This window comes from Cloeon dipterum, chromosome 1 (genome assembly GCF_949628265.1).
Source record: "Cloeon dipterum chromosome 1, ieCloDipt1.1, whole genome shotgun sequence".
Taxonomy (NCBI): Eukaryota; Metazoa; Arthropoda; class Insecta; order Ephemeroptera; family Baetidae; genus Cloeon; species Cloeon dipterum.
The window spans coordinates 33,179,970-33,194,202 of NC_088786.1; the positions used below are offsets into that span (position 1 = coordinate 33,179,970).

At 40.6% G+C, this 14,233-nt stretch overlaps 2 protein-coding genes across 3 annotated transcripts; both read right to left on the reverse strand.

Annotated features, from left to right (window-relative positions):
• Nucleotides 1-416: 416 nt before the first annotated feature.
• On the reverse strand, nt 417-11,183 carry LOC135945443 (protein unc-13 homolog 4B-like). Of its 2 annotated transcripts, none has more exons than XM_065493140.1 (22): nt 11,020-11,183; nt 7,044-7,207; nt 6,828-6,978; nt 5,821-5,982; nt 5,597-5,766; nt 5,499-5,543; nt 5,291-5,444; nt 4,662-5,066; nt 4,351-4,475; nt 4,143-4,292; nt 4,004-4,070; nt 3,794-3,951; nt 3,679-3,730; nt 3,480-3,619; nt 3,135-3,342; nt 3,006-3,080; nt 2,457-2,954; nt 2,214-2,392; nt 2,024-2,154; nt 1,842-1,974; nt 1,576-1,778; nt 417-1,514 (listed from the first exon to the last, which is right to left on the reverse strand). In XM_065493140.1, exons 1-22 carry the CDS (start codon nt 11,128-11,130, stop codon nt 1,423-1,425), a joined length of 3,573 nt encoding a protein of 1,190 aa, XP_065349212.1. In that variant the 5' UTR covers nt 11,131-11,183; the 3' UTR covers nt 417-1,422. The 2 variants fall into 2 exon arrangements, with proteins under 2 accessions (XP_065349212.1, XP_065349220.1); XM_065493148.1 differs by having other exon boundaries at nt 10,937-11,102.
• A 1,374-nt stretch (nt 11,184-12,557) lies between these two features.
• LOC135941274 (uncharacterized) lies at nt 12,558-14,201 on the reverse strand. Its single transcript, XM_065486640.1, has 9 exons — nt 14,135-14,201; nt 13,888-13,900; nt 13,796-13,815; nt 13,630-13,741; nt 13,534-13,574; nt 13,446-13,481; nt 12,896-13,129; nt 12,817-12,838; nt 12,558-12,753 (listed from the first exon to the last, which is right to left on the reverse strand). Exons 1-9 carry the CDS (start codon nt 14,192-14,194, stop codon nt 12,656-12,658), a joined length of 636 nt encoding a protein of 211 aa, XP_065342712.1. The 5' UTR covers nt 14,195-14,201; the 3' UTR covers nt 12,558-12,655.
• Between the last annotated feature and the right edge of the window lie 32 nt (nt 14,202-14,233).

Below are 14,233 nucleotides of genomic sequence, written 5' to 3' on the forward strand. Positions count from 1 at the left end.
ACATGAATCGGAAAAATATTTCTATATTTATGGCACCCTTTTCGATCAGCGATTATTTTTTTTGCATATTTGACGGATTTTGTGTTTTGTGCGACTCATTGAACGGCTGCTGTGACGACATTTGCTCACCATACGCTTGCAGCCGGCGATTCTTTGCAGATATAAACAAGATTTCATAAAAATTGTAATAAATTCAAAATAATGACTGTTGCTATTCAAACAAATTATGAGAGCTGGATCACGCCACACTTCTTCTGCAGTTGGAATCAGCATAATTCCACAGCAAGACCTTCAAATTTGTATATTAATTTCCCCGCTAGCTCTGCTTCCTTCATTTTATTAATGGTCGTTTCACTAAACGACTTTTGTCTGAATATGAAGAGGCAAAAAAATGTGACTTTAAATGAAAAACGGAATTGTATACTCGCATTTTTATTCATCTGTTACTTTCAATTACAATATCTCCTTCTCAGCAGCATCTTTTCATTCACAAATCTCGCGAAAATCAATCACCATTATCAACAACAAATTATAGTAACTAAAAAGGCGTTTAACATTGTTTCCCTACTCACTATGCGTTCTTATCCGAATTATTTTTACTCGTCTCATTCGATCTCGCACTCATTTAAACCAACATTATACTGGAGTGATCGAGGAATGATTTTCGTCTCGCGTACTCACTTGTGAACGAACACATTCATTTCAAAACTATATAGTTTTGTAAAACACTTTTTTCGTTATAGCGCTTTAAGGATAATCGGTAACTGCGTTTCGTAAAATTTAAATATATTATTTATATGTATGATTGGTAAACATCAAATATGGCGCCCGTTGAGAACGGAGCCCCAAAACGAGATTCCTCAAATGCACGACATGAATTCGGAAAGCAAAGTTTACGTTTGGAAAATGCAAAAGTAAAAGGCCAATTCGGACTGAGCTGCACGCTCCCGACCGAATTGAAAGAATGGTTTTTCCCACTTTTGTACTACTCTGACTCTGCCGTTTGGAAAACGGATCCAACTTCCTTAACCTTTTCGGAACACAACGTCTCACGCTTCACTACAGCAATTTACACATTTCCTACTAAAGAGAGCGAAATAGAGACAAAGTGAAGACGTAGATTTCGGTTTTTGTACACAAATGAACAAAACTCATTTACAAGAATTTTCCTACGATAGTGACTAGGTCAGTTATTTATATAAGAGTATATAAACTTCTGTAAAAATCGTCCTGAACTGCTTTTGAACTGCTTGCTTGTGGAATAAATTTGCACGGCAACATTTTTGCGCGCGCACGTGTGTGTGTGTGTGTGTGTGTGTGGTAGATACAACTTTGCACGTGGTAATTGGGGCTGCGTTGTTTAACGTTAGGATTATTTTTTGATACAATAATGAGCAAAGTTCTTGATTGGTCGCGTTTGAATCAGTTGAGGGTGCCCGTCGATTCGTTTGTGGCTATCGTGTCCAGGTCGGTCACCGTGTCGCAAGTTTTGCTCTTTTTGATTCTCACTAAATCTGTTAACAAAATGCCCGCTTGTAAAAACTAAAATTTTTATGCCATTAGTTTTGAACTGACCTTGAGGAACGTCAACCAAGTCGATGAGGGGCAGTTCCATTTGTGGCACATCGGCAAACGCTTTGTTGGCGTAGTCTCGGTTAATTTTGTCAAATCTAACCAGCGTCTCGCCGATGACCATGTTGTGACCAAAGCGGTTGTAGTCCTTGACCACCAAGTGCACTAGCGCGTTTTCCATATTCTCGTTGCCATCAGTCATCGCTCTGTTGAAAAAACACATCATTTTTTGCATTATGTATTAACGGAATAAAATATTTAGGTCTCACATTTCAAAATATTCTTCAAATGTTGCGCAGTTCTTCAAACTTCGTTTCTGAATTTTGGTTTTGAGCTTTTTGTTGCAGTCCGGGAAGTTTTGCTTGGGAATCAAGTCGATGCGCACGTACGGGCTGCAATCTCCTAAATAATTTGGTCAAATTAAAACGCAAAACTCTATTTGGATTTTTACCCTCTTTGCTTCTTGTTCTGAGATTTCTCACGTTCAGGATCTCAATTTTCAGGCTTTTTTCCTGGAACTGCAGGAGAACGTTGATTTGCCCTCTCTTGTCGTAGTCATCCACCTTTCCCTGCACCACCAGCCTGAAATTAGGTTATATGAATTATTCAGACTTAAAATATAAATTCGGTGATAAACACACCTTTCCAAGTAGAATTTGTGAACAGGGTCGATTGAATTTTTAGACAAGGTTTCCAAGATAGTCTTGGTCGCTTCAAGGAGTTCCCCGTTTTTGAACGCTAGAGATTCTCTGCTGAATGCACTTTCAAAGAACTCGAGCGACTTTTTCAAGTTCTTGTAAAAGCCTGGAGGTTTGTCCTCCTGGAATAATTAACAAATAATGGTGAATCGTTGAAATTAAATCAGAGTTTTTCTTTCCACTCACCATGTGGGTGGCGTCCACGATTTGCTTGATTAGCTCAACGATGCTCTCCCAGATGAAGGTGATGGCGCGGTGGTAGTTGTGTTTGCTCAGTTGGCGTTTCAGCACGCCCAGGTGGATGTTGATCGGGCTGATCGGACTCATGAATCTGGTCGGCGACAGGCTCTGGTTCTCGCGCACCACCTTGAGGATCTTCTCGCTCACCTCCTGCACGATTTCCATCATTTTCTGGTCGGCGTTCTCGGCCGCGTCCACCACTCTGCTCAGCACCTTCAGCCCCTTGTGGCACTCTGGAATGTGTGACCTGATCTTCGTAAGGGTCATGAACAGGGCCTCCACGTTTAGCTTTTTCATCAGCGGCTCGAGGCCCTCGACCAAGATGTGCTCGATGTTGTTGATGGCCGTGCACAGCTGGATTTCGTAGTCTCCAGGCAGATCGGTGACTTTGACAACTTTCTGGCGGATCTGGTCAGCGTAGTGCTTTGTGCAGGCAGTGATGCTCTGGAATTTTGTATTTAATGATCATGTTTTTTTAATGTTTAAATAGTTTACTTTGACTAGTTTAGCCATCAGCGGAAACTCGTCCTTTTCGTCAGGCCATTTTAGAGCTCGCAGATCTTTTTCCAGCTGAAAATTTTAAGATTTTACAATATTATTAAAATAAATTTAATTCAATCAAACCATATCGAAGATGCCGAGAACGTCGACCGCGGAGCTGCTGAATTTGACGTCGTCCAGTGGCTCGAGCTGGTCCAACTCGACTGCTGCTTTGATCATGTTCATCGCTTTCAGCAGAGTAATGTCAAGCCATTGAGAAACGCCTCGAGCAAACCAGTTGTGGAAATCGCTGCATTTGACCTTTTCCCCGTGAAAGTAAGTGTCCTCAAAACTGAAAATGTGAGTCTCACGATAATTGTACAATTTTTTGTAGCATAAAAATAGGTCGATAGCACAAAGCAGGCAGCAGTCTGCACTCAAATGTCACACCGGTTGCATAAGCCGTGAAAAGAAAGGCGCTAAACGTACTCATTGAATTCTTTGAGGGTGAAGTAGAGGCAGACGAGGTCTGTTGATTTGTTTTGCGGGTCGGGCTCTTTGTCTTTAGGGTCGTATTTCTTGAGGCTGTTGCAAATACTCAAGACCAACGGCCGCACCACTTGATTCACCTGCAAACAAAAACACACTTGAGAAAATAAACAAAGAGGCACTCTCAGCTCGCTCTCACCTTATTGTCAAACACCTGCAGCACTACTTTGGAATACTGGATGTCTAAGCATCTGTGAAAATTGTTTTATTAAAAGCTGGATAATTTTTTTTATTTTAATTTCGAAGCTGCGCACTTGAATTTTTCGTCATGGAAGGAGGAGGAGAGAACGCATTCCTTCAGCCCCGGGATTTCCTTGTTGTAGCAAGAGAGCAGAGCTTTCGGGTTCGCGATCTCCTGCACTTTTATTTTCCTCTTGGCCACTCCCCCGTCTTTATATTTGCTTAGGATAGCCTGTCAATAAATACGGTTTATTTTTATGTTGTGAGTATATTGAAATATATACCCAACACTGAGGATTGTCTTCTATTTCCTCTTCTCCGAATTCTATCTTTGCAAACTTTTCTTCAATCCTAAAAAGATTAAAGTTGAGCAAAAATACGAGTTCGTTAAAGCATAAATATGATTTAAAAAACATGAAATACCATTCTCTGGCGCTGTGTTTGATTGCATCCAACACTTTTCTTTTCAATTTTGAGTTGTGTCCGTGATCCGTTTTGAGCCACGTGTACTTGTAAGACGGGAAAATGTCTATGTCCTCTGGGGGTTTGATCTCGATCAAGATAGCCAAAATCCTGATCGAAGAAAAAGCAATTTAGCACAAAAAAACGAGTACATTGTGGAGCGACTTGCCTCAACATAGAACTCAGTTGCGCCTCCATTGCGTCGCCATAGCTGATGCTCATCTTGAATAGGAACCTGATGAACTTCAGGCAGGTTGGAAGCAAATTTCGATTGGCATCCCAAAACACTTTTGCCTAAAAATGTATCAGAAAACCGAAATCAATAAGAAAAACCTAGCCATTTGAAAGCTTAGCATTAATTTTCCTCTCGGTTTCATTCATATCATATTTTATTCTGATAATTTTGCCCACGTTTTAGAAGGAAGCAATTTTTCACCATTTAATTAATGCATTTGAACTGATATAAATAATAGATCTTACCTCGTGATCGGTAAAGGTTCGAGGCTCACTGTTCTGGCTCGTGGTCAGCTTCTTTAGCATCGTCTCGAGCACGTGGAAATTGAAGGGTGTCTCTTCGTGCTGGTCGCAGAAGCCGGCCCACCTGGCCAACTGTACGTGCGACTCGTCGAGGCTGGCGTGTGCGCGGTGCTGCGTGAGCACTTGTTCGGCCGTGTCCGACAGCCGGCCGTCCCACGTGAAAGGTGCCTTGGCGTGATTATCCAGTTCGCGCCGCACCAGCACTCGGACCAGTCGCCGGTGCTCCTTGCAGCCAACCTGCACGTCGCGCGACGTCCCCAGCGACAGCAGAACGTGCACCTCACCCCGTGCCTTCTTCTGCTCCTTCTTCAGCGGAATCCACTCGTCCATCGCGCCAGACGGAATGTCCTGAAATTATTATTTTTTTTTTGCAATTGTTTACTCCAATGTTTAAGAAATATATTCAGTATTTTTATGGGGTTTTAAATATTTAATTTAAATGCATTATTTTCATTGAAATGATGATGATGCTGAAAAATTAAATATTCAAGAGGAAGCGCTCAGGGAAATGTATTTAAATACAGAAAATCATAATCTTAATTAAAATAATTTAATAATTTCAGTTGAACTACCTTGATAAGAATCTCCGCAATTCCTGAACACTTCCTATCTTCATTTTTGTTGTTCAGAACGAGGCCTTTGGCCATATTCTTCAACGTTCCGATTTTATCCTTAACTGTTTTGTTGGAAGATGGTGATTGATTCGGAGCTTCCTCCACATATTTCCTGAAATTGACACAAAATTAAGTTAATGACGCTTTTATGATCTCGCCAATTTACCAAATCTCCACAATCAACGCGTCGTTTTCCTTGTCAGAAATTGGCCTGTGAATGACAACTATTAAACTGCTAATCTTAAAAGGGAAGCGAGCTATTACAGTGACCCCTTCTCATTCCAAACGGGTATCTTTTTGTCGTGTTGAACCTCGCTTTCAGCCTTGTTGTCTGGCTGATTTTTCAAGTAGTAGACAGCGCTCGTTCCGCTCGTCTCGCTCGACTTCAAGTCTCGCACTTCGATGATCTCCAGGTTCAGTTTCACGTCGGGCTTCTGAAATTCAATGTTTTATTTTTATTTGGCTAGGTTATTAATTTTATTTATCACATCTTTGATTTTGGCCTCGTTTTTCTTTTCTTCGTGTTTCTTATCGTCAATGCGGAAAGCGGTTTTGAGAAAGTCGAAAATTTGGCCCTGGTTCGCATCACTCACGTCGTTCCCCAGGGGGTGGTGCGTTTGGTACAACAACTCACAGTACAGCTGCTCCTCCTGAAACAAAATCGATATGTACTCGCCGTGCTTAGCACCAAAAAGCCCCAAGTGGAGCACTTTCGTCGTATTTTTAACATAAGTAGACGCAGTTTGTAAGTGAAGTAAAATTGTAAAATATTCTTAAAAAATATCCTAAATCTCATCTTGGGTAAAAATAAATCAAAAATAATTATTATTTCAAAAATAAATGATCACCTATTTTATTTTCCAATTAAATCGAACCCCAAATTCTTTAAAAATACAATAGAGATATGGGTAAAATAATTTTTAGGATTTTTAGATCCTCTGCTCAGCACATCCCGTGGACTCACAGGGTCCCAAAAACACTGCAGAGCGGATAACATGGGGCCCGAGTGGCCGCAGAGGGGCTTAGGCCCAATGTGCCCATCTTTTCGCTTCCTCGTAACGAAGTCTTTGATTGAAACGCCAGACATTTGTCCTTAAAGCCGCTAGAAAGGCCCGAAAACCAGAAAGTGCTGGTGAGTCGGCGCCGGTTAGTCTATTTGAGCATTTCGCGAGTCGCCTAATTTACCACATTTTTTCATCTTTTGTATTGAAAGCCAGGAACATATCCCAGAAATGCTCAAATACCTTCCATTGCTTTGACACTCCTGAGAATGCCTTAACAATGCAAGTCAACGGGATGTTTTTGTGTGATTTTTTTTTAATTTATAGTCCAGTTAAAAGTCGTAGTGTACCGATTTGAACTGGTGGTAAATTCTAATAAAGCATCAAAAGTTCTTAATTCATCGATAAACCATATTATTTTCAGCGATGAAATAAAAATCTTCTACAGTGACGTGATATATTTTTTTTTAAATTTTAAAGTTCTCTGCACTGACCGTGAACTCGTTGATGGTTAAGCTGTGACTCTCAGCGTTGCTCTTGCCGTCAGCGCCGTCCTCGGCAGCCGCCTTGTCGCAGTTAACCACCGGCTCGGACCTGATGAGACCGGCCAGCACGTCCATCCCTTCTTTGCCGAGCTCAGACATGCTGCGAAAGAATTAAAAGTCTAGGTCAAGCATGGGCTCTAGAAGCGAATTCGGTGCTATTTTTACATAATCGACTCCTGCCCTTGATGTGGCGTCTCGACGGGCGGCAGCGGCAGCTCGCTGTCCGTCCCATTCACGGCTGCCGGCTGCTCATCGTCTTCGAGGCCTCCGTTCAGCACCCTTTCACCCGCGGACAACATCTCGTCCATGTTCAGCTCCATTGCTGAAAGCTGCAACGCAAACTGCACGTTAAATTCTAAGGTTCGAAAGCGATTTTTATCAATTAATTGTTTAAAATTAAACCAACCCTCAATTCATCAAGTAGAAAAAGACATACAATTTTTCCAAGCTATATCACGGAAAAAACACCCAAGATTTCAATGCAGTGTTTTTTTGTGGCCAAGCTTTCATTATAGCCGCATTGTCTAGTTATAACAGCAGATCAATTACAAAAAAATAAAATTATTGCTTTCTTATTAGAGAAGAGTACTCATAATTTATTGATTTATTTTTTAAACGCCAACGGCATACAACTATATAAACTTTTTATAAGCTGTGGCCTTGGAAATGAGTCTAATTGGAAATAGGTTTTTTCTCTCAGCCCAAGTGTACATTTCGGCGTGGTAGCGGTTAAATTCCGCATCGCTCAACAAACACTTACATTATTTTAATTGTGTCGTGTCGTTTATATTTGCTCGTAAAACAATTATGTGTCTGTTGAGTGATTTGTGTATTGTAAATGGTCATTTTAAAATTTCCAATATATATTGGAATTAAATTATTATGTTCGTCAGTGCTTCCAGTGTTTTCCAGAATTTAAAATTAAAAAATTGTTGGCTGCGTGTGTGTGGTGCTTTTTTCGACTTATGATATAGGACTGGCTGCGGCTTGACTAAATGTGTGATGAGGAAAGGACGAAGATGGTGAGACGACAATGAGACTCGGCACATTGTGATGATGTGTGCTGTGTCCTACTTTATCAGACAGGACAGCAACGGTTCCTGTTGGAACGCCCGAGCAGGTACAACCCTTCATTGGTGCAGGCCACGCCAGCCGGAGTGTGTGTGGTACCTCTTGACGGAGCAGCATCATCGGGGACAGTGAGTCTTCTCTTTGCGATGGCTTCAGTCCGGTGAGTCTCTTGGAGAAGTCCTCCTCTGGGCTGGTCCGGTCGTCTTGGTGATTTCAAGAATTCTGATATTTTTGAATTGTGTGTGTCGTGTCCGTTTGTACATATTTGCTCGACAAACAATGTGATGTGTATGAATGTTTAGTGTGTTGTAATGGTCACTATATTTGACGGAATGAATACAAGGTCAAGCAAACTCAATGAATTTTACACAAGAAATCAGTTTTCACTAGAGTAAATAATTCATCTTAAAATTTATGACAGGATAATCGTTTTTTCAGATTTTACGTGACAATTTTGGAAAGGTTCAAGCCCTAAGTCAATATTAAATTTCATCTTCCTAGGTTGCAATTTAAAAAATAAGGTGCTTTAGATCCCTCTCTTGCTAAAAGGCTCTTGTAGAACAAGACAGAAAAACAATTGTTTAAAATACTATTTAATTAGGAGTTTCGCCACTGAAACCAAAAATGGTTTAATAAAAATATTCGCACGCCAAGAAGATAAATATTGTTGAATTCGTGGGACACGGCTGGCGCTGGATTCCGTGTAGCGTGTGTTTTTCTAGCCGCATATGGCACTCTTATCAGGTTAGTTATTATGCAATGCAGAGGTATTGTATGCGTATACAGAACGGAACACTGCACGTAGGCAAAAAAATACCTGACTCAACATCGATTTTGGCTTTGAAGTAATTTCTTTAATCTGTTTTAAACAGATATATAGCTTGGTATTTCAGTCTACTTATTCTATTAATTTTTTATTATCCATTAATACAAATACGACTGTTTAGTATAGACACATATTTATATAAAGTATTATTTATTTTTCCAAAATTTTCAGTTAAACCAATTCAAGCAACGAAGAAAAATGTGGCTAAGAAAATTACAACTGCATAATGGGCTATCCTCAATTTTGTTTAAAAAATGTAAAAAAGCTTACAGTCAAGTAGGTAAAATTTTTAGTAAATCAAATCATGAAATCATTATGAATTTCCGAATTTCAAATGCTGATTGCCCGCTTTAAAATACAGCGTTATTCAAAACGTGTGGAATAACGTGTTATAGGCGACGAATTTGAATTACAGTCGTTTTCTTCGCAGAGCAAATAAGTGGATAAAATATCTATTCTCAAATAAATCATTATTGAAAAATAAATTTAAATCCAATATCATTGATATAATTTTGAGACAAACATTATGTTTCTCATCCCTGATCTTGGCTTGCATCTATTAAACTGTTGAGATTTCGATCAGCATTGTTTGTCTTAAGTTGGATGCTACACCGTGAAAGCACAGCACTGAGCCAAGGTATAACGTGCAAAAATCTGACTCTCACACACGCGCAGGGCTCGTATCTGGACGCTTTATCACGCACACTTCAGGCAGCAAACGAGTTTTCCCTTTCAGGCAGAGGACCGTGAGGGCTCAAAATCTTTATGGGAATCGCAAATGATCGTTGGCACTTGAATAAACGATCCGACGGTGTGTGCGGCACGTTTGGGAATGGAGCTGCATAATTTGATGGCGATATGGCATTAAAGACGATATTTGTTGTTGTCTTTGGAGTACGTTATTCTTGATTAACACACTATTCCAACGCAGACAATTTCAAAATGCCCTTCTCGTTGTTTCTCATCTCTCGATTAACAGCGTGGCGGTGAGCAATGTTGATTTAGCGTTAAAAAAGTGTATGACTGGAACGGATTTTGTGTATTGCATCTAAATTTTAAAAGAGCTTTTTAATATACTTTTAAAACGTGTATAAGTCAAAATGCAGAAGTGGTTTAAGCACAACCTCAGTTCAAAAGCAAGAGTGGTCCAGAAGGGACGCTTCCACAAATATAAACTTTATTAAAACTATTTTCTTCAAAATGCTTTAGAGTGTCAAAGATTTTTAAGGCGGATTTATTTCATTCCAATACCACTCCCTCCATCAATCGTCTTGGATCCAATAAAGTCTGATGTTTGAATGATTTCTGACCAATCAGTCAATGATGAAAGAGTATCGAAATCCTTCTGAGAGCCGCAACCTTTTTATCTGATATTTATGTGAACCACGGAAAACTCCCTCTGTTGCTAGCAGAGCGTGTGCTACAGCAGACACTGAAGGACGGAAGAGAGTATCTGCTCAACTACATAATATATAATTCTTCTGGCTGGGTACACAAGCTCGCGCCTAGTTGCCACACATTTCACGAATGCAAACTGAACAAATTCAAAAGGAAATGTCGCGGCTGCTTTTTGAATTGAGAATTTGCATAAACTGAACTTTCATCCATTTGAAATGAGGCCCGGTGTTCGTTGGAGCCAGTGTAAATAATAAACAGAGTTTGAAAAGGTGAAAAGATTGAATGTGAAGCAGCTCACTCAACTCTGTGCCTCTCCTACATCCATGGATATGTACTTTGAACGTCTGCTCCCCTTAAGAATTTGCTTTTATTGAATGGCTACCCCTTTGAGCAGGCGAAGAGAGGCCCGCCCAGCCCACTTCTCCTTTCAGAGAGGATACTACGAGAAAAAGCGAAGCAATTAGTGCTCGAAACACAACTTTGCATTGCAATGGTGTATATACATTTTTTCAATGACACTTGGACGTGATTTGCGGCCACTCGCTCCCTCGCCGCTCGATACACATTACTCTCGCTTTTAAATGCACAGCAATAACAACACATACACACTGCCCCTATATGAGCGTGCTTCCAGGTTGGAAATTTCCAAAACCGCGCGCTCGAAATGATAACAATAAATAATCCCAGGCACGCTGGGAAAAGTCCAAGATGCAAAGGACCCGCCCGGCCGGGAACGAGGGAAGCAATGAGGGAAACTCCGCACCTTTCGTTCGTCCAACTGCTGCAAAGGGCGGCAAGGGGTCTCTCAGGGGCAGGGCGGACCCCGGTGGGGTCGCATCGACTCACGTGCTGGGCGGCGACTCCTAGGAGACGGGCATGCAGCGGCGGCGGCGGCAGGGCGGGTGCTGCGCCGTCCTCGAGAACAAAATCAATACTGCCGGGCAGGGGAGGATTCATCCCTCGCCGGCTCTCTCGCAGCCCCCAGCAGCGACCCGATTTGATCTGCTCCCCGCGCTACTGCTACTACACACGCGCGCACGCACGCACGCCGCTCCAGACGCGTCCTGCCGGCCGGCCGGCCGGATGAGAGCAGGGGCCACCCTAGGCCTCGCGCGCCGCGGCTCCCCTTCTCCACACCTCCGTTCGCTAATAGGGATGTGAAAAATAGCCGAAATTCAATCGTACGCCTCTCTGCACTCGTTGCAATTCATATATGGGGGTTTCTTCAAGTGGAAGTACATCCAATTGAGTTTTTTTTTAACCTCTATGCTCAGCACATTCCGTGGGCTGTGAGCTCGCCGGGTCCCAATTAAACAGCCGAGCGGAAAACATGGGGTCCTGGAGGAGCTTGTACCTAATGTGGAAATCTTGTCGCCTCTCCGCACCAAGGTCTTTTATTGAAACGCCAGAAATTTGTCCATAAAGCCGCTGGAAAGGAGCAAAAACCAGCAAGTGGCGAGTCACGCCAGTGCGCCTCTCAGCCCGAATAGTTATTTGAGCATTTCAAGACTCTGAAAAATGTTTAAGAAAGGGAAACTTTTCTGGTAGAGACACACTAAATGAGAAAAAATTGTTTTACTTTAAAAATGAAGTATATTTTTATAAATTAAAAACTGCTAAAAACCCTAGTAGTTCCCATTAATCTCCTCTCCAGTTAGATTTATACTTTTGGTTTGTGAAAAAAATCTAAAAAATAATGCGCGCTTTACTATTTTAATTTTTATGAAAATGATTCTATTAATTGCAATAATTATACGATTTAAAAATGAAATTGAGGAAATTGAATTGCTGTGCACGACACTGGTGTAAAACTGGCGTGGCCATGGTGCGTGCAAGGGGGATCTGTTTGCGTTCGCCGTCCGCATTAACAGTTCACCAGACAGAGACACTCCAGCAGTGAGCTTTAATCGAAGCCGTTTTGCTTGTTGATAAAAGGGCTACAAACATGTGGGCCGACTGAGAGCAGTAAAAGTACTATTTTTAGCTTGAGAGGAACTGTCGACTGCGATTAAAAGATCTGCAACTTTAAAATCTTGTTTATTATGTTCCTCAAAGAAATCCTTTCAATTCAAAGAAAGCAAAGTAATTCCAAACTGTCTCAATTTACTCTGAGAATTTGTGGCGCATAAATCGATTCCAATGAAAAAATAGGTGGAGAAAGTAATAACATCATTTTGTTTCCTTGCAAAAAAAGTTTAAATAAAAAAGCGTTTTGAAGCTTAATGCTAAAATCAGATGATTATAATAAAAAATGAGAGCAAGCTTTGTACAGGAATGCAGCCTGCTCTTCAGCAAATCAGAGCAGGTTGCCTATACCTTCGCAAAATATTTTTTTAGCCTTATAATTTATGGCTCTTTTTCAACCATTGACAAAAACTGCTATATTTCAATGTCCAAAATTTATTCCATGCAATTAGCACCAAACAAATTTACTATTGTAATTGTTGCTCATGTTGAAGTCGTCGAAGCAGGGTTCAAGAAATTAGGAACGATTGCGTTTCAGTGGCGGCGGTGGGAAGAAGGTGGTGACATTGTTGGCACACGTCTTGAACGAGTCCGCGATGGAAGTGCATGCTGAACCTAAGGGAAAATTTCCATTTTAGACATGCGTCTACTCACTTTTAAGTAAAATTCTGATATTACTGTTCGACGGGGACGGGCAGTTCTGGAAAATAACTCAATTAAATTAATTTTCAAGAAGAATAATGGAGGGATGGCATACAGCCATGAGTTCGATAGTAATGCACGTGGAGTACAAGAAGGAGCAAGGTTTGCAGGAAGGTTTGAAGCCGAGGTCCGGCATTGGGGTCGAATCCATTTTAGTGTACAAGTTGTTCAGGGTAGTAGAACAAATATTTCCAGCAGTGCCGGCCGCGTCCTTCCACGCATCCGGCGCGTACTGGACAACGGCGGCCTTCGCAGCGTCTGTGTCCACGCGGTTCGCCGTTTCATTGAACTGAAATTGATACAAATAAACAAGCAGTTATTTGGTAAAAAGGTCATTAGCACTGATAATTTAATATGCACATGTTTTTTGGCGAACATGTACAATTGAATATCTTGCATGACTCATTAAACCGAATTGAATTATAAAATCAATCTAATGTGAATATAAAATAAATATGTATTATGGCAAATGATAATATTTTCTCCTCCTTTTTTGCTGACGTATAGTAAAGGAGTAATTTAATATGTTTTTGCACGTGTTACAAAACATTTTGGCGATCAGTTTTTTTCTATTCTGAAATATGAATTATTCAGTTAATAGTTACCAATCCCAATTTCTTAAAGACGCATTCCATCTTGCACTGAAAGAGCAATAATTAGTCGAATGAACACAATTTTGATATGTGATCTTACAGGCATGGAACTTGCGCTGCGAATACCTCCCATGATGGCCTCTAAAAAACAGCAGTAATTTTATTATCTAAATAATTGTTTCTGGATTGTACTAACTCATGCCCAATCTACCGTTGCCTCTAAAACTGTTCGAATTTAATTTGCATTCCTTCAGGGTCTCTTCGGGAAGAGTTTTCGGGAGATTGCAGCAACCGTTGCTCTTCATTTTCTATTTAGAAATAATTTAATGCATTAAAGTTTAAATAAATTTGTGTAGCTTTACAGCCAGAAGCTCCGGGCATCCTGTATTGAACAAAGGAAAAATAAAATTTAAAAGAAAACGTATATATTCGGATTTTTAGTTTAATCACATACCTGAATCGGTGCGCTAGAATTAAAAAATATTAATTGGAAATCAAGAGTTTGCTAAAAAAAATTATATAGCAACAAAATTTGGTTTTTCCTATTTTCATTTTCATGGTTTGAAAACAAAGTCAATGGAAACAGATGGAAAATCAGTTTTCCGAGTGTAAATATTTGGTGAAGTTTTTGTTTGAGTGCACTTGAGTTCTAGTTCATACACAAATTTATGAAGTACGCATTAGCTGTGAAAATTTCATACCACCAGAGCCAGAAGGGCGAGAGAAGCCACGAAGCCAAAACCGATCTTGCAGTTCATCATTGCTGAGCTGAATGAATATCTGTTTCCAGTCCCAGCTAC

What these genes read in the sequence shown, in the direction of transcription:
- LOC135945443 (XM_065493140.1), bottom strand. Translation starts at nt 11,130, where the DNA reads ATGAATCCTCCCCTGCCCGGCAGTATTGATTTTGTTCTCGAGGACGGC. An exon ending in TAACCATCAACGAGTTCACG is followed by an intron (nt 5,983 to 6,827) that starts GTCAGTGCAGAG and finishes ATTTTGTTTCAG; the next exon opens with GAGGAGCAGCTGTACTGTGA. An exon ending in TTTGAAGAATATTTTGAAAT is followed by an intron (nt 1,779 to 1,841) that starts GTGAGACCTAAA and finishes TTTTTTCAACAG; the next exon opens with AGCGATGACTGATGGCAACG.
- LOC135941274 (XM_065486640.1), bottom strand. Translation starts at nt 14,194, where the DNA reads ATGATGAACTGCAAGATCGGTTTTGGCTTCGTGGCTTCTCTCGCCCTT. An exon ending in GCAGCGCAAGTTCCATGCCT is followed by an intron (nt 13,482 to 13,533) that starts GTAAGATCACAT and finishes TTGCTCTTTCAG; the next exon opens with TGCAAGATGGAATGCGTCTT. An exon ending in TCTTTAAGAAATTGGGATTG is followed by an intron (nt 13,130 to 13,445) that starts GTAACTATTAAC and finishes TATCAATTTCAG; the next exon opens with TTCAATGAAACGGCGAACCG.